The sequence below is a fragment of the Sphaerodactylus townsendi genome, linkage group LG06 (genome assembly GCF_021028975.2).
Source record: "Sphaerodactylus townsendi isolate TG3544 linkage group LG06, MPM_Stown_v2.3, whole genome shotgun sequence".
Taxonomy (NCBI): Eukaryota; Metazoa; Chordata; class Lepidosauria; order Squamata; family Sphaerodactylidae; genus Sphaerodactylus; species Sphaerodactylus townsendi.
Window position 1 is genome coordinate 42680262 of NC_059430.1, and position 19356 is coordinate 42699617.

Here is a 19356-nt window from a genome sequence, read left to right on the forward strand (position 1 = left end):
CCTGTGCTTTTGCTTTATTCCTTATTCTGCTGATACTGTCTGAACTTCTTATTCTTATTCTCTTCTTTAATCCTATCATCTCCTCCATTGTCTTTCTGCCATTCTCTCCTGCTCCTGACTCCCCAGGCTGAGAGAGAGCATGTGTTTGAGGTTGTTAGAGCTGCAGCGTGAGGTGACTCTTGGTGTCCTTTTTGTGTCTTTTAGCAGTTGTCCCTCACTGCAAGTTTGCAGATGAGTCTATGGAGGCAAGAAACAACAATTTTATCTCGGAAGAAGGACTTCAACCCCCTGCAGTCACCAAGGGGGACAAATGGCAAGTCTATCCCCTGATAGGGCTGTCTCAACTGTGGAGTCAGTCAGCAGCCAGGGGAAGGTGCCATATTCTAAGGATCAAACTGGCACAAAAAAGCTGCACATCAAGAAAATGGCGCCTGGAACTTCAAACGTCCCTTTCCTTCTTCCCATTCCAGTGGCGGCAGTTGGCAGTAGATTGGAGAGCCATGGAGGCCCATCTGTGGCTCTGGAAGGCATCTTAGGAGTCATCAGACTGGGAGAAGGTACTGAGGAGATTGTTGGAGTTATCAGAGCAGTTTCAGGGAGGAAATGTTTGACCTTCTCCAGATGCACCTTGGAAGTAAGGGCTTGCAGAGAGAAGAGGGCGCTGCTGCCACAGGCACAGTTAAATGCTTTCAGGTTGCCTCAGTCAGAGAGAGGGATATGCAAGGGGCAGGCTGCTGTAGCTGGCCCACTAAGGCAGTGAAGAAACGGACTAGAATATGTCCTGAAAGAGAGCTGTCTGATTCTTCCAAATTTGAAGAGGGAGGGAGGGAAAGAGAGGCTGGGTGGGTGGGGGGTTAAGGGATAGACCTAAGTTCAGGTCCAAGCATAAGGGAAATAAGGAAGTCTTCTCCTACACTTCAGTAACAGAAAGTGTTACCTTTCTTTGAATTTGAGGAGCAGCTCCAGAAGGAGTTGGAAAAGGCCGCAGCCAGTTCCCAGCCTTCATCCACAAATTGTACTCAATGCCAAAATACACTAATGATTTACTGCAGGTTCTCCTCATAGATGCTCTGGTTGCAGAATTCCAGATGGCAGGCTTGATATCAGAGCCAAATTAAGGATGCCATTGATCACAGGGCTAACTAGATCTCAAGGAGAACACATGAGGCCATCGCCATGTCAATTACTGTATCTGCTGTGGCATCCGTCATCTCCAGGGCCTCCACAGTCTGGTCAAGGAAGATGCTTCAGGTACTTCCAGAAGGAAACAAGAGGTTCCTGGAGGGGACTAAGAGGATCCTGAAAGTTGTGGACTTCAACTCTCAACGCTCTCTCCTTCTCCTCCAGCGTCACTGCAGCAGTGGCATAGTGGTTAAGAACAGGTGTACTCTAATCTGGAGAACTGGGTTTGATTCCCTGATCTGCCACTTGAGTTGTGGAGGCTTATCTGGGAAACTAGATTAGCCTGTGCACTCCAACACACGCCAGCTGGGTGACCTTGGGCTAATCACAGCTCTTCGGAGCTTTCTCAGTCCCACCCACCTTGTTGGGGGGGGGGGGAGAGAAAGGCGATTGTAAGCCCCTTTGAGTCTCCTTACAGGAGAGAAAGGGAGTTATAAATCCAAACTCCTCCTCTTCTTATCCGCTTGACATTTGCTGCGGCTTCACACTTGACAGGTGGACTTCTGTTCTAAAGCCTTAGTTGCTGCAAACCTGTTCCAAGGTGACAAGTTGTTTAGAGAGGCACTGAAAATCATGGTCAAAACCAAAGACACAATCAAAGCGAAGACTAGGGCATTTTGAGAGGAGGTCAGTGACCAACTATTCCTTTTGTTTGCAGCATACGCTTCCATGATTTTGCCAAGATTCCAGAAGGTCCTCTTGGAATCAATTCCGCCACCAATCACACAAGGGATTCTTCAATTGCAAATTCCAGTCCAAAGGGGCACAACAGGACTCAAGGTCCTCCAAGGCATGATGTGAGAAGTCCACCGGTGAGGGGAAGACTGTTGCTCTTTTGGGAGGCCTGGTTGCAATCCAGTGCAGACAGTTAGACCCGAGAGATTGTTTCCCCCCAGCTATGTCATTGAGTTCCTGCCCACCCACCCCAACCTCCATCCAACAACCCACAAAAGTGGACAGCCATGTTCAAGGCCACTGAGCACGTCCTAGACATAGCAGCTATAGAACTGGTTCCAACATTGGAACAGGGCTAAGGGGTCTACTCCATTCTGTTAATCAAACCTGAGAAAAATGGGCAGAGAAGGGCAATTCTCAATTTAAAAATTAGGTGATAATTTGATAAATTAGGTGAGTGGGCTAAGAAATGGCAAATGCAGTTCAATGTAGCAAAATGCAAAGTGATGCACATAGGGGCAAAAAAATCCAAACTTCACATACAAGCTACAAGGGTCAGTGCTATCAGTCACAGACCAGGAAAGGGATTTGGGCGTCTTAGTTGATAGTTCCATGGGAATGTCAACTCAATGCATGGCAGTTGGTAAAAAGGCAAACTCTATGCTGGGGATAATTAGGAAAGGAATTGAGAATAAAACTGCAAAGATTGTCATGCCCTTATACAAAGCAGTGGTGCGACCACACTTGGAGTACTGTGTCCAGTTCTGGTCGCCGCATCTCAAAAAGGATATTGAGGAGATAGAAAAAGTGCAGAGAAGGGCAACAAGGATGATTGAGGGACTGGAGCACCTTCCCTATGAGGAGAGGCTGCAGCATTTGGGACTCTTTAGTTTGGAGAGGAGACAGCTAAGGGGGGGATATGATTGAAGTTTATAAAATTATGCATGGGGTAGAAAATGTTGACAGAGAGAAATTGTTCTCTCTTTCTCACAATACTAGAACCAGGGGGCATTCATTGAAAATGCTGGGGGGAAGAATTAGGACTAATAAAAGGAAACACTTCTTCACGCAACGTGTGGTTGGTGTTTGGAATATGCTTGCCACAGGAGGTGGTGATGGCCACTAACCTGGATAGCTTTAAAAGGGGCTTGGACAGATTTATGGAGGAGAAGTCGATTTATGGCTACCAATCTTGATCCTCTTTGATCTGAGATTGCAAATGCCTTAACAGACCAGGTGATCGGGAGCAACAGCCGCAGAAGGCCATTGCTTTCACATCCTGCATGTGAGCTCCCAAAGGCACCTGGTGGGCCACTGCGAGTAGCAGAGAGCTGGACAAGATGGACTCTGGTCTGATCCAGCTGGCTTGTTCTTATGTTCTTAAAATTTGTGAATCAATTCATCAGGCTTCAGATGGAGACCCTGAGGTTGACTGCAAAGGGGATTTTCTTACATCAGCCAATCTCATGGACATCTCTCTTAATGTGCCCATCTTTCTCCGCAATGTCATTTCCTCTGATTAAGCATAGGAGAACATTTTCAGCTCTGGGCCCTCCTGTTCGGTCTCTGCATGCCCCCCAAGGTCTTTTCCAAGGTTATCATAAATTTGGTTGTTTGACTCAGAGAGGAGGGGGTGAGCCTGCATTCCCACCTAGATGATATTCTAATCCAGTCCAGATCTTTCTACCAGTCCACTCTAGATACTCAGTGAAGAGTTCAGTTCCTGAAGAGTCAAGGCTTCATGATAACCACTCCAAGAGCTCCTTGATCTCCAGCCAGCAGCTGGAGCACCTGGGGTACTGAAAGATACAGTGGTCTGCAAATTCTTCATTCCTTGTCCCAAGACTCTGAGAATACAGAAAAGATGTCCCTGGCCTCTCATGTCCCTGGCCAGCTGATAGGCCTCCTTATTCAAGGGAGTTCCAGCAACTGGCTATTTCGCTCCTATCAGCTTCATATCACCCTTAAGAGTGCCATCTCAGTGACTGTTCCCAGACAAGTGAGGACCAATCTTTTGCAGTGGACCAGGCAGCTTCAACTGGATTAAGGGAAAACCTTCTGGATTTTGTCTACCAAGCGATTGTTCACAGATGCTCTCAGAGTGGGGAGCTAACCTAGAGGAGGTACCCATTCAAGGCACTTGGTCTACAATGGAATCTCAATTCTCCATCAACGTTCTAGAGTTACAAGTGATCCATCTTGCTCTCCTTCACTTCGAGCAGCGCCAGATTATTGTCACATTCTGATCAGAACCGACAACGTAGCATGAAAAGTTAACCTGAACAAACAGGGTGGATCAAGATCCTCAGCCCTCCACAGAAAAGCAAACAAGGAGTTGGTCTCCCTGAGAGTTGAGAATATTGGGGGCACCGCCAACCTCCAGGATGACTGGCTGAGTTGACAGCACCTAGACTGGGGCGAGTGGAGCCTCAATGGGGTGGTGTATCGTAGGACAGCGAATCAACTGGGAAGTCCAATTCTGGACTTGTTTGCATCCCATCTGAATCACCAAACTCCCAGGTTCTTCTCCTGTTTTTACCACCAGACAGCAGAGGCAATGGATGCCCTATCCAACAAGTGGCCTGTTGGGCTTCTCTGAGCCTTTCCTCAATTTCCTGTTCTACCCAGACATCTATGGAAGTTCAGGGGAGAGAAGGCAGGTAGCTCCACGGTGGTCTCATTGTTCTTGATTCTCCACCTTGTGACAGATGTCAGTCCAGGAACCCCTTCTCCTTCCACACTGAAAGGATTTGCTTCTTTAGGGTCCCATTCTCTATCTGGAGACTGGCTACCTGGTGATTGAGTGGAAGAGCATGAGAGTGTGTGGGTATAGCAAGGAAGTGACAAACACCATACGATTCTTGGAGGGATTCCACAAAGATTTATAATATCATAGGGAAAGCTTTGTTTGGTGGTATCGCCTCTTTGTCAGGGGTGAAAAGTGTCCTTGTCTTCACTCTGCCATGCCATCAACTCCAAGGCATTGTCCATCAACTCCAAGGTCCAGTTATTATATCTTAGTTGTTATCAATTTTCAATCCTAAAGTTACGGTATCTTGTTTTTACATGATTGATTCATATTCAAATAAAAAGTAAAGACCCCATTTCTCATTGAATTCATGTTTTGAACGTCCATTTACAAGATTGGTTAATTTGGCCACAAGAGCATATTCTCTAATTTATTCTTCTCAGCATTTAGCTGTAAGACCTTTATCAGATTTCCAACTAGTTGCAATTGTTGCTCTTGCATCAGTTAGTAGGTAACAACACAGTTCATTCAGTTTCTTTTCTGGAAGTATGTCAGCCATTGAATTTTTCTTCCCTCTGCCATTATTACTTGCCATTATTTAATTTCCCCTTACTAATTAATAATTTCTTTATATGTTATATTGTCATTCTTCTTCAGAGATTCAGTGTTGTAGTGTGCTTCTATTGGAGATTTAAAGAGTGAAGTCACGGGCTAAGTTGCAAACATGATTTTTTTCCACATTTCAAATAGTCTTTTTCTCATTACATGAGAGTATTTTTTTATCAGCTCTATCTTTAGGTCTGTTTTTTCTTGCCATAAATAACTATGTATGCCTGATGTGAGGCCTACAGTTTCTAATTTTACAAGACTATGAACTGATTTTAATATCCAATCAGCAATCCGCGTAGGTCCCACTGCATAGTAATATAATTTAATATTTGGTATCTCTAGACATCTTCTTCCTTTTGTCTTGTAAAACTTTGAATCTTATTCTTGTTCTTTTATAGGCCCAGATAAATTTGTTAATGTGTGCTTGCGATATATTGAGAATCGTTTCATTAATATATATAAGGCAGCATTTGAAATAAAAAAATCCTCTTAGGAAAAATGTTCATATTAATATTTGTTATTTTTCCTAGCCAGGATAGTTTGAGTATACCATCTTTGTAGGTTTTCTTGAATCTTCTTCCAAGTCGCCCCGTAGATATCTCGAAATAAGTTATTAATTTGACCGTTTATATTGATCCTCAGATACTTGATTTTGTTAGTAGAAACATCATAGCCAGTTATCTCTTCAATATCTTTTATTTCTTGTTTGGTTAAAAATCTTGTAACAATTTTTCTTTTTATAGGATTTATTTTGAATCCAGCAAATTGTTCATATTGTTCTTTTTGCTCCATCAAATGTTTTATTGAGAAGTTAGGACTAGATATTGTCAGTACTACATCATCTGCATAGCTTTTCATCTTACATTCTTTTCCATCTACTTTCAGACCTGTAATTTTTTGAATCTTGTCTGATCTTTATTGCCAGGAATTCTAGGGCTAGTATGAATAGTAATGGTGACAATGGACATCCTTGCCTTATTCCTTTTTCAATTTGGATCTTTTCTGTCAAGGTGCCACTGATTAAAATTCTTGCTTTTTGTCTAGAATATATTCTTGTAATCCATTCTAAAAATCTGGGCACGCAGGTGTCTCAAAGCCTTCCTCATCAGAATTTGCGATTTTTGGAGATTGGACTCGATGTTTATAGCAGTCTCCAACCCAAATAAAGGTTCCAAGATATCAAAAGCAACAATTAGCAGATGCCTCAGGAGCTGCATAGCTGAACCATACAAGGTTCAGAGTTTACTTGTTCCCACAGTATTCTCCACCCATTTGGTATACTCAGATTAAACCAATGAAGCGTTTGCAAAGAATGCGTCAGTGGCAGAAATTTGAAAGGCTGAAATGTGGTCCTCCATTTCAATTTATGTCAGGCATTACAAGCTAAACCGTGCCTCGGATGCAGCCTTTGGCTGACAGATGTTGCAACACATCAAGGAACCAGAGAGCGATTCCCCACCCAAAATTAAGAGACACTGCTACAGGAGATCCCCAGATATCCTTGAGCTCAATGAGAGAAGGATCACTGGTACTTACCATGAAGGATCCTTTCTTCTTTGAGCAGAAGAGGACATCTGCCCTCCTGAGTCATTATACTCTCTCAGTTTTGCCAGGCAACTGTACTGTTGCACATGTGTAAGCATGTTGATCTTGCTTCCTGTTCTATATATTACTTGGTTGCTAACCTTTCCTCCCTGGTGTTTGATATACCTGCTGTCAGTTAAGATTTGTTTTCAACTGCTATTTGGAGTCTCCAGAACTGGAAAAGAAGGGGCATGTCCCAGTGACATAAGGGAAGCAAGAATTTGATGTTCCTCCCTGATTGGTCAGTGGGAAATACCCCAGATGTTATCTTCCACTCAAAGGAGAAGGACCCTTCATGGGTAAATACCAATGGTCATTTAATGATATGCCAAGGTTTCATTATATTTTCTGGTTTTGTTGTCTATTTGAGATTGTGAAGAGAGGTCATAATTAACTACATGTAACCTGGAATACACATTAGACAGAATTTGTCTGTGCAGAGTTTAAAGTTAAAGTATTAAAACTTGAGCATTTTTATACATCATCACTGGATATAGTATAAATTTATCTTACATAACATCCTTTTACTGTTAAAAATAATAATGTACAGGATCAAAAATGCCCAGAAGAGAGGAGCCATGTTTTCCAGTTCATTTCCATCCAAAGAGTATTATCTATTGTGGGGAAAGTGGGAAGACTGGATGAATACCTAGACAATCATTTGAATATCAACAGTTAGAGGTAAGCTGTTTTTATTTTACTACGATCTCTGGGCATTACACAAATTATACTAGCTACCTGATCTACCTGCAAAGAGATACAAAAATTTTAAAGATTCCAAAGAATTTAGGACAGCTCAGATTAAGGCTTTGCAGAGCTTAGAAAGAAGAATCCATCTGCTGAAGGCCAAATATGTAAACAACAACAACTCTGGAGTGCTGTGTGGTTTCTGGGCTGTATGGCCGTGTTCTAGCAGCATTCTCTCCTGACGTTTCGCCTGCATCTGTGGCTGGCATCTTCAGAGGATCTGATAGTAGGAATGGAAAGCAAGTGGAGTATATATACTGTGAGGTCAAAAGGTGAGGCCATCTGAATAGAGTAGCCTGGCATGTGAGTCACAAAGAAGTCTGTAGCATGTGAGTAACAATGAAGATGGCAAGGTCAATAGGTGAATGCATCTGAATCCTGGTCTTTGTTCCCTTTGATTGCTATTGTCTATAGTTGTCCTGTGTTTGTGTGGAGCTGATTACTCTGGTTGAGCTGTTACTGGTACTGCCTTATTCAGCTCACAGAGATCCAGTGACTAAAGCTCTGTGAGAACACACACTGTCCCTTCTTATGGTTTGAAAAGCATAAAAACAAGCCTATATATTATGGGATGAATCCTGCTGATGTAAGAAGGAAAGGGCCCTCCTCTCATCCATGGAGTATAAAGTCCACTCTAGTTGCAAGAAAAAACTTATAAAGGATTTTGCTTCCGGCAACTTAACTTTGTTAGTAGGTATTTCTTTCCTCAATATCTCTAGAAGCTTATCTCAAAGCAGAAATCTTTCCCGTTTATACAGAACTACAGAAATATAGCTTTCATGTACTGAATATTTCTTCTGTATTTCTAGACAACATTGAATACTTTAATTGAGATGTCATGATCTTGTTCAAACAGTTGACAGCAAATGTAAATTTTTCACAAATTTACAAAATAGTCTGCAATTTACCACACTATTTTGCAGGGGGACATCAGCTTGGCTCCTTCAGGGAAGTGGGGTGATAGAATTATGCTGGTTATTTCAGTATTCTCTATATCTAGATAGCATTTAACTAACAGACACATTCGCAAGTATTTAACAATGTTATATGATTAGCAGTGCAATCCTAAGCGAAGTTACTTCAGTCTACACCCATTAATTTCAATTGACTTAGACTGGAGTAACTATTTATAGAATTATACTATTAACAGCCCCATCTAATGGGCCAGGAGCCCATCCTGTCATTTCCAAAGAGGCTTCCCAATGGCGAGGGAACACTATAAACAGGAAAAAGCCAATTGGGCTTAATGGACTTGTGCCACAAAAAGGTGGCCTAAGTCTAATGCTCCAGCCACCAGTGCAAAAGGGTTGATGGCAAAGTGGGAGTCAACTAATGCTGGCTCCTTCCCCAGCCACGCCCCAGTTATTCCAGGGGTGCACAGGGCTGCTGACGTGGCATCCAGTGCAGCATCCCACCACCAGGGAAGGATGTGGTTGCCTTGCACAGGAAGATTCACCCCTCCGCCAGGGCAACTGCCTTGGGGAGGGCAGATTTGCTGGTGGGGTCCCACTGCGCTCCCAACAGTGGATTTCCCCCCACCCCACATTTGGATGGGGCCGTAACCCTTTCATTATTGTACATATATCCTTGCATTTTTTTAACATTTGCAGCACTAGCTGTGACAAAGCTAAGTATGTCAGGAAACTGTTAGACATAAGAGGTGAATGAGATGGATCAGTGGATGATGCCTGGGGTTCCTTAATTTTTCTTTACAAAGAAAAGGAGCCTTTCAAAAGTTCACGAAAGGGTACTGTGGATCACAAAAGGATCATAAATTAAGTTTTAAGACATGTTTTTGCATTAAGTCCAGATCTCATTTTGAATTAGATTTTAAAAACAGTCAATTGTATCTCAAACTTTAAAATAAACTTTAAAACACAATTTAAATATTATAAAACTCATTTTACCAATTTTGTCCAGATTTTAGGTTTGACTAGGAACAATATTATTACATAAAGCCTCCCCCACCCCCCCACCCCTCAAGGAATACTCTCATACTTCTCAATATAACTATAGCATATCTGAATTTTACATCTCATTAAGAACTGGAGGCCATTTTGAGCCAAGAAGTGAGGCATGGGATACGTATTTGAATTAATAAATGAAAGGACTAGAAAACTGTTAGAAAAATGACGTGGTATTCTAATTTCTGCAGGGTTACTTGCAAGGTTCTTTTATCACAACATTTTAATTCTTCCAATAGTCACTAAATTCTGTTTGCTAGCAAACAGTAACCTTAAGCACAAACATAAAAACTTATGCTCATTTTGCAAGCAGAGCAAGTTTACTTAGCTGTACTGACAATTTAAAAGAAATGAATGAGTTTGATAATTATGTGTGGGGAAAAACATTTCAGTATGAAACATCCAGTTTCCCTACTTGTACACTGGTTTTCTATCATACACACTATGAGCATACATAACTTACCGACTCTAGGTGCGCCTGAGGTGCTTATTTCAGAAGGCGCAGTACTGCTCAGGGCCGTCAGAGGGATCTTCATTTGTATGGAACTCCTATTGCTGGTAGGGGGAGTATATATCCCTGTTGTAGTCACAGTAGCCAAAGTGGTCCTTGAGGCTTGTGCAACAGGATGTGCTGCTGAGACAGCCTGTACTGCCAGAGTTGTCCCTATAGAGCAACCAGCACTGGCCGGAGAGTTTCTCTGAATGCTAGAGTTGGGTACCGAAGGGCTGTTGTTTGGTTTTGCTGAATTAGCAGATGACAGTGATAACGGAGTCTTGCTTAGGTTGCCAACATTAGATTGACTTTGCACAGGTATAAATTCAACACTTCCAGACTGCTGGTTAGTAACCAAGGTACCAGTATGGCCTTGCAGGAGTTGAGTCTGAGAGGACATTGCGACAGGTACATGCAGTATTACTGGCAAGGACTGCAGTGAAACAGATACAGGCTGTGTGTTGCTGCTGGCTACTTGGTTAGTGCCAACCACTGTCGCTGTATTCGCTGCAGGAAGAACGGAGGTTGTCAAAGAGCCAGAAGTCAAAGGCGCAGAAGTGACTGGAGTCTGTGGTTTGGGATGTCCACTGACTGCTGTCTGAGGAGCTGTGAGATTAGTAGCAGACACTACAGAAAAGGTCAAAAGATAAATAACTGTCAACATTCTGTGGCAAGTGAGCTATTTTATTCAATACAGTTGAATGAAAATAAAACCAGCAGTATTAGTTCATCCTGGTAACCAGCACTTTTGAGTATTATTTTATTTATTTTTACCCTACCTTCTCCCCAAAGAGGACCCAGAAGGGCTTGCATCATTCTCCTCTTCTCCATTTTATCCTCACAACCACCCTGTAAGGTAGGTTAGGCTGAGTGTGTGTGACTGGTCCAAGATCACCCAGTGAGCTTCCATGGCAAAAATGGGGATTTGAACTTGGGCCTTTCAGATACTAGTCCAACACTCTTTACTACACCATAAAATATATGCTACAACACTGAATTATCGTTTTAAGAAAGCGAAGTAAAATTCCAGTTGAAATGAAGAGACAGTAGCTTGCTTTCTGATAGTGGGAGTGATTTTTATTGATTCTTCCCTTTCACTGCAAATCTTCATTGTGCAACCATGCTGTTCCTAGGGGTCCAACACCACCTGTGGCCATCATTTGGGGATGCACAAAATCAGAATGGTAACTTCCACAAATGCTATTCTACTCTCACAGAATCTGATCCAAGCCAGTAATCTGAAATTCTCATGGCAACAATTATCTGTGCTTGTTAACACATTCCTGTGAACAACAAACATACAACATAAAGGCTACTTTAGTGTTTGGCATTTACATTAACAATCCATAAATAAAAATTTACAGATATGCCAGGTTTTCTTTACTGTGGATCCTTACTGAATCCTGGGGCAAAATGACCACTAAGAGTAAAATGGTATTGTATTTTTGGAGGGTTATGATGTATCTTCACTTCTATCTGTACTTAAGAAGTATACAAGACTAACAGCAGGTTACCCTTGCATTTAAGGTACTGTTGTTAGAGTTTTTAATAAGTAGAAAGATCTGTGTCCTATAAGAGTCTATACTAAAGTTAGTGCTACTACATTTTATTACCTATTACTACATATAAATGTGAAGTTGGCACAAGTCGATCTTGGACTGATGCTCTCTAAATTGGTTGCCCAATCTATCAGGGTTGAAAATCACTATTGATTCTTTTGATATAAGAAGTAATAATAGAGGTTGTAGTATGTTGTTATGTGCAGTGTGCCCCAGCTGTAATATCCATATGTTCCTCTATGTGCATAAATCCTCATTTGGGAGGACAACTTCCTAGAGAAAATCACTGTTTGTGTTGAAATCTTTACCTCTCTGTTCTGAGATTTATGTGTGTCAAGATCCTCCACCTAGTTATTCTGGATATTCAAAGTACTCTCCCTTTATAAGTAACTTGTTGAGTTTTGAAAGGGGGGAGTAGTGAGAGAGCATTTAAGAAATAAATGCTATTATTCTCTTAAAGACTATATTCTGATGTTGTACTAACTATATTAGATTAATGCACTTTATATTAATCGTGCCTTAGATGACTTGTGCCTTAAAATATAGCCTCTTAAGATATATAAATAAAGGTCAACAGGGTATTGCTGGAATTTTCTACTTGCTTAAATGTATGCTGAAATGCTTACTTGTAGAAGCAGCCAATCAAACTGCAATAACCTATGGTATTATCTCAAATGCGTGGGATCCCTTCTCCCATTTTTAAGATACCTGGCCAGGAAGAAAGATGCCATCATTGCCTGTCAATGGGGAGGTCTGATGAGCGAATTACATCCTCCAAATGTTGAAGTGCAGGTCATAGATTTTGCAGGGATTCAAAGTGTTCTGGAACTTCAAGAATGCTATAGAAAGCACTAAGTCTCTTCTCTGCATTCTGATAAGTAATAAGCTAGGCGCTTCCCCCTCTCCTTAAGATAAGGGTGTTATGCTGTGGTTAGTTTATTGTTTTATGGTGTTCAAAGTGGCCTTTGTAAAAAGAGTGTTATTTTTTAGTTGCTTATTACCATATTTTGTTCTCGTTTTAGTTGCTTATTACCATATTACGTTACATTTTAGTTGCTTATTACCATATTACATTCTCCTCCTACTAGACCTAAGTGCCAGCCTCTTTTAGATCATGAGACCTGTGTAGTGGTGAATGGAGGGCTTAACCTGTATTGACATGTAAGAGGTTGGACTGAAGTGATGTAATATATGAAGTACCAATGATGGATGGATGTACTCTTATAAAATGCTCACCCTGAAATGTAATCGTTGCTTCTGCCTTGGAGTCAGAATGCCTATAGTTTTCTGCTGCAGCTTAAATAAATATACATACCTCTTACTCCCTGGTGTCCATGATTGCATTTTTGGTGCTTAAGGGTCTCTAGTTTAGACTTTAGTCTAAACTTCTAGGAGAGTCACTTAATGAAGAATGATGAAAGCTGAGACACCAGACTAAGATGTATCTACCCTATTCAGGAACCAGTGGTCACTTCAGCAGAAGAGAACTGACTATTCTAACAGTGATGGGGGCAGAGGAATCCTTGAAGGGTAGTTCCTGGCCAACAGCAGCAGTGGAAACTGACACCGGCAGAGGAACTTTCATAGACAACAGCAGTTACAATTAAGCACAGACCACAGCAGTGATAAGCAAACTCAGGCTAGTACTGCTCAGAAGAAGGCAATGGTAAACTACTTCTCATATCTCAGAAACTCTTTGATGAGACAATCCAAAATGAAAGAAGATACAATAATAGAAGACAGGATCCCCAAGTTGGAAGAGATTCAAAGCACAAATAGTGTTGTTCTTAATAATGCAACAGGATTAAAGCTGAAAGGACATTGAGCTGCCAATGTGAACAGATGCAAAATAAAGTCCAAGCTATATGACATGTATATAGCAACATGGAATGTGAGAAGTATAAATTAGGTAAACTAAAAATTGTAAAAATGAGCATGGAACGTTTACACATTGTAATCCTGTGAAAGGACATTTTCAGTCAGAAAGTTACAAGTGTTTTACTCTGAAAATAACAAACTCTGAAGGAACAGTGTTGCTCTTATAGTGAGGCAAGATATAGCACATGTAAACAAAAATTATATAATGCAAAGTCTGACGAATAATATCAATCAGACTTCAGGGAAAGTCTCTCAACATAAACATCATTCAATTTTATGCCCCAACTACAGATGCTGAAGAGAAAGAAATTGAAAGCTTTTGTGCAAATATCCACGAAGAAATTGATCACACACTGCAACAAGATACCATGATCATCATAGGTGACTGGAACACAATGAGACAAAGCAGAATCACATATGGTCAGAACATTTGAACAAAGTTTATAAAAAGAAGCAGGACAGCAATTCGAAGCATTTTGTAAAGCCAACAATTTGTTTGCTGTAAACAAATGTTTTAGGCAACCAAACAAATGCTTATATACATGGATATCACCAGATGGCCAAAACACAAGTAAAATCAATTACATAATCAGAAGCAGAAGATGCAAGATCAAGAGTTAATAATGGTATAGACAATGAATTTATTAATATAAAGCAATCAGAATAAAGCAGAAGAAAAACACTAAACCCCAGTGCTCAAATATAAATAATTCTGGAAGATTTTAAAGACCATATAAAGAACAATTTGCATTACTAAATTCAGCTGGATGTGAACTAGAAAAACTATGGGGTGAAATAATAGATTTTTGAAGGAAGAATGACCAAAGACTATTCCTGAAGCCAAAAGAAATTAAAAGCCTTGATGGATGCCTGATGATACACGTAAAAGACAGATGAGGAGCAAAAGTAAAAGATAACAGGGATGGAATCAGAATTCTTAATGCAGCTTTTCAGTGACAATTATAATAATGACTGCAAAGAAACAGAAGAGAACAACAAAAAATGAAGAACAAGAGATCTGTTCTACGAGATCAAAGGAAAATTCAAACCACAACCAGAATACTGGAAAATCAGCAAGGAAATGCATTAACTGTTCAGGACAAAATAAAGAAAAGATGGTAATAATACACTGAAGATATATACAGAAGACATGAAAGGATGACAGATTTCTTCAAAGAAGAATTTTTTGATGAAGAACCTGAAGTTTTAGAAAGCAAAGTGGAAGCTGAACCCAAAGCAATTGCAAGAAGCAAATTACCAGGAATAGATGGAGTAACCAGAGGTATTTCAAGTTACAGAAAGTGAGTCCATCAAAATATTAACAAGAATATGCCAACAAATATGGATTTTCCATTCCTTGGCTCAATAGTCAGCCAAAAGGGAGACTGCAAACAAGAAATCAGGAGGAAACTGAGTCTTGGAAGGACAGCCATAAAGGAGCTAGGAAAGAACCTGAAGTATTAGGAAGTGTTCTTGGAAACTGTCAAGGTATGGTATTCTCCACTATAAATGGATGCAAAAGTTTAACAATGAAGAAAGCAGACAGAAAGAAAATTGTTCAGTTGAAATATGGTATTGGAGGAGAGTTGCGGATATCATGGACTATCAAAACAACAAATACATGGGTTCTATGTCAAACCAAGGCTAAATTTTCCCTATAACCTAAATAATTAAACTGAAGCTATAGTACTCCAGTCATATCATGAGAAGAAAAGACTCACAGGAAAGAAAATAACGCTAGGAAAAGTTGAAGGCAGTAGGAAAGGAGTTGCATTTAAGATGAGCTGGATTGGCTCAATAAAAGAACCCACAGCCTTCAGTTTGCAATATCAGTTGGCTATATCAAGGACAGGATGCTTTGGAGGTCATTGATGCATAGGGCTGCCATAAATTGGCAGCAACTTAACAGGATTTAACATACCCACTGCATGCAGGAAGTATATGACATAATGAAATCAGCATGCCTATGTTAAGAAAAAGGAGTACTAGGTAGAAGTGTGATATTTATGGTACTAATTAATCTTTGCCCTGGCATTGACAGTAGGAAAGAATTAACACATTGGAAGAGGGAGGTAAGATCAAGAAATAGAAGAACAAATGAGAATAAAGGATAAGAAGAAATCTGAAAGGAAAGGAAAGTTTGCTTGTGGATATTCCTCCCAGTAGGTTGCGTGGCAATGCTCATCAATAAAGAGAAGATAAAGATAACCATATAAATGCCCCACTCTGACCCAATTTCCAAGTGGATAGGTGTCTGGTAATGGACAGAGGAGAGAATCCAGAGGAACCAAAGAACTGAAGGCAAAGCACTTTGTGTTCACAGTGGCGAAGTAACAATTAAAAAACAACAATCTAGCAGTGCACATCTGTAAAGGAACACTCTCCAAAGTTTCTCTTTGCTCCATCAGCACCCATTGTTGCTCAGTGCTATCCATGGGTTTCCACAGAAGAGCTACTACTTGACAACAACATTGATATACTTTTCTTTTTACACATGCACAGAACCACATACATGTACACATTTGAGGTAGAAAGGAGTTTTTACCTGTATTAACAGGTGCCTGAAAAGTAGTTGGTGTGCTGTCACCTGTATTTCTCTTGGACTCTAGCATCTGTCTCACTGTGCCAGCATTTCTGTGGAATACAAATGTGTGTTAATAGTACCATGAGAAGCTGAAGCAGAGAAAAAATTATTCCAGAGTTTTTTGTCATCAGAGTTTTCCATATTTATGTGAACCAAAAGCTTTTTTACTTTTTTATTTCATTCAGAAAAGAATCAGGAAAAAAACCCAAAGAAAAAAGAATATAGTCTTCAGGAGTCTTGATTCTCTGGAAAATAACAGTACAGGAACCATTCCTAGTTTTGAACATAACAGTACATCGGACTTAGTATGTCCTTGCATTGGAGACATGGAAGGCATCCTTGATTGCTAGAGGTTTCTCTCATCAGCTTTGGAGGCAAGGGCCCTTTATGAATGCACTACTTACTCCATGGCTGTTTGCTTTGCAGGGAATTTTTTCTACTACAAAATGCCCCTAGCTGAGTCAATCTACCTTTTCACGTGTCCCATTTCCATGTTTTCTCCATGCAACCTCCTGCTGTCTATTTTGGTGTTGTCTGTGGTCTAGCATTAATTTGCTAGACCATGTAAATGTTATTTCAATTTCAGGGTCTATTGCTCTAGTGATGGAAAACAAATAGCCTTTTCAATCCTTCTGAAGTGGTGGCTGGAATAGTACAAGAAACTGTTGTTGTGGGGATGGGGGGAAGGAGCAAGAAAACTTGAAGGAAGTAAAATGCATGCTGTGAAGAAGTGGTTCTCAATTTGTGGTTCGTGACCCCTTTGGGGGTTGAATGATCCTTTCAAGGGGTCGCCTAAGACTCTCTGCATCAGTGTTCTCCATTTGTAAAATGGATAAATGTTAGGGTTGGAGTCATCACAACATGAAGAACTGTATTAAAGGGTCATGGCATTAGGAAGATTGAGAACCACTGCTGTGAAGGGAGAAGAAAAGTCACACTTTCAGAGCTTGCAGAAACCACAGCAATTCTCGAATATAAAAGCACGGTGACTGCTGAAGAGGGGGCAATGTATGCATATCTGAGATTCCAAGCCAAAAGGAATATATGATCAGTGTGAAGTAGAATGTGTAAATGGTTAAGGACAAAGTTGCAACATCATCGCCATGCATCCTCCTCCTCCGTTTAAGTTTCCACAGTTGCAACCTTCCTAACTAAAAGTCTGCTCATTACATCAAAAGCTAACTATTCATAGACAGCATAAATAAGTGTGTGTGTGTGAAAAAAAATGAAAATTGTGCCATATTGTGTCCTACAAAAATAAATTTAGAGAACAAAAGGATTCATAAAGTCCAAATCTAATTTGTGACTTTTCGTCTTCCACCTGAGGTAGATTGGGTCTAGGTGGAAGACTGGAACCTGAATAATTTACAGATGTACTGGTCTTTCCTGTGGCTTCAAGATTATTGCAATGTGCTCTCCTTGGGGGCTGTGGCTAGATTGCTGGCCAGGACCAGATATTGGGAGCACTGGACCCTCATACTAAAGCAATACACTGGTATCCGATCCACTCCCAAGCCCAATTCAAGGTGCTACTTTTATCCCTTATAGCTCTCCAATGCCTGTGAATTAAGATCACAAGGAGCTCTTGACTATTTCACGAATCAAAGAAACTTGTCTGGTGGGTGTACAAGAGAGGGCCTACCTAGTCTACTCCTGAGCATTCATATAGAGTGAAAAATCTTTCTGCATGACAAACTAGGAATTTCAAAACAATATGCTATCATCCTGAAGATCATTACCTTCTGTAACTACTCAAGTGGAGTCAGTTGACATCACCTCAACCTGTTCACTGATAATCATGTCTATTAACTATCTACGGACTTTGACAGTCATGTCTGTTCTGACTAATACACATAGGTCTGAACAGTGTAGATAAATTCCAATGATTTTTTAAAATAAAAAATTCAGGATTTTAAAAAAGTAAATCCTTTTTTATTTAAATTAGATTTTGTTTGGTAAAATGCTTTCTGAAGAAAAATCTATACAAAGATATTTTTCTATTTAAGATACATTACAGGAAGGATATATAGAGGCAAAATTTTAGAACAGCATCTAATTTGAAAAGACTGAATCTAAGGCCCTTTCTGCACGGGGCCAAAAACAACGGCCCAGGGATGGAAAAACACTGGTCCCTGGGGAGCTGTTCGCACAGGCAGAACTGCTGCAACGCAGCAGCGCCGTCCTGTGCGGCCCTGAGCAAAGGCGCCGCTTTCTATCTCCCTTCCCGAGGGAGGTTTTTGGAAAGCGTCACCTTCCCATCAGCGTGGTGCGAACAGCACCGCACCAACGACGCTGCTTCCCCCCCCCACTCACCTCGTCCTCCAGCGTCTGTCTGGAGGGCTGCTGAGACCCGCCCACGCTGCCCTCCGACCCCTGGAGGTCAGAGGGCAGCATGGGCGGATCCCTGCATCCATCCAGACCGACGCTGGAGGACGAGGTGAGTGGGGGGGGAACGCAGAAGAGCCTCTGAGGGGGCCGCTCGCACGCTCCCATGTGAATGGCCCCCTCCCCTCCACTGGCATAATTTCTGCGGGTGGAGAGGCACCCTTTCCACCTTGCGGAAAGGGCTTAAAAGAAAAGGGCGTGTTCTCTTGGATGCACCAAGCACAGATCTATTGCAAAGAGTGTAATAAATACTTATTTCTATGTAAAAAGAGAAGTCTAAGATGAAACAGAAGATGGATCACAATGACAAATTTATGGGGGAGGTGGCAGAAGATCTTAAAGGAATGGTTACAAACCTGAAAAAGTAACAGAAAATATTAAAACATCGAGATAAAACTTGACATCAATATGAAAGTAATTCTGCGCTAGGCGAAGGGACTGCTTTGGTTTGATCTGATGCAAAGAATGTGCTTTGAGAAAAAGAGCTCTTCTGGAAAAGGACAAAGATCTTCAAAATAATTTATTCCAGAATTGGAAATATTTATGTCTCTTTCTATTGAAGAAATGGAACTCACTGTTGACCAAATCTACCGGATGAAGTCAGTGGCAGCAAAAATAAGAATCTCCCCCAAGATTGTGTGATATATTTGACTCTAAGATCACTAAAAAAAGACATTCTTAGTTTGCACTATTAAAAAAAGATGAAATATCAAGGTCAGGATTTGATAATAATGACAGAACTGCCATGAGAAATACTACTAAAAAGATTCAAAATGTGATTCTGTCATTTAAGTCCAGGATACAGTTCACGCAGCTGTGAAGTTGTTGCAGTGAACCTGCTGGATAAAGCGTGTCAAAGAAATTGATCAGCATACAATAAGGTTTGAGTGTAAAATTGCCAACCTAACTCCACAATGACCCTGTTATATATGCTTGTTAAATAGCAG

General features: G+C 40.8%; 1 protein-coding gene across 8 annotated transcripts in view; it reads right to left on the bottom strand.

Annotated features, from left to right (window-relative positions):
• Positions 1–19356, bottom strand: part of LOC125434394 (activating transcription factor 7 interacting protein) — a 128563-nt gene that overhangs the window by 14490 nt on the left and 94717 nt on the right. For all 8 annotated transcript variants that reach the window (XM_048499705.1, XM_048499709.1, XM_048499704.1 and 5 more), the window contains exons 8-9: positions 15986–16074; positions 9974–10630 (exon numbers count right to left, since the gene is read on the bottom strand). In XM_048499705.1, coding sequence (XP_048355662.1) covers positions 9974–10630; positions 15986–16074 — 746 coding nt within the window. The remainder of the gene's footprint in view (positions 1–9973; positions 10631–15985; positions 16075–19356) is intronic.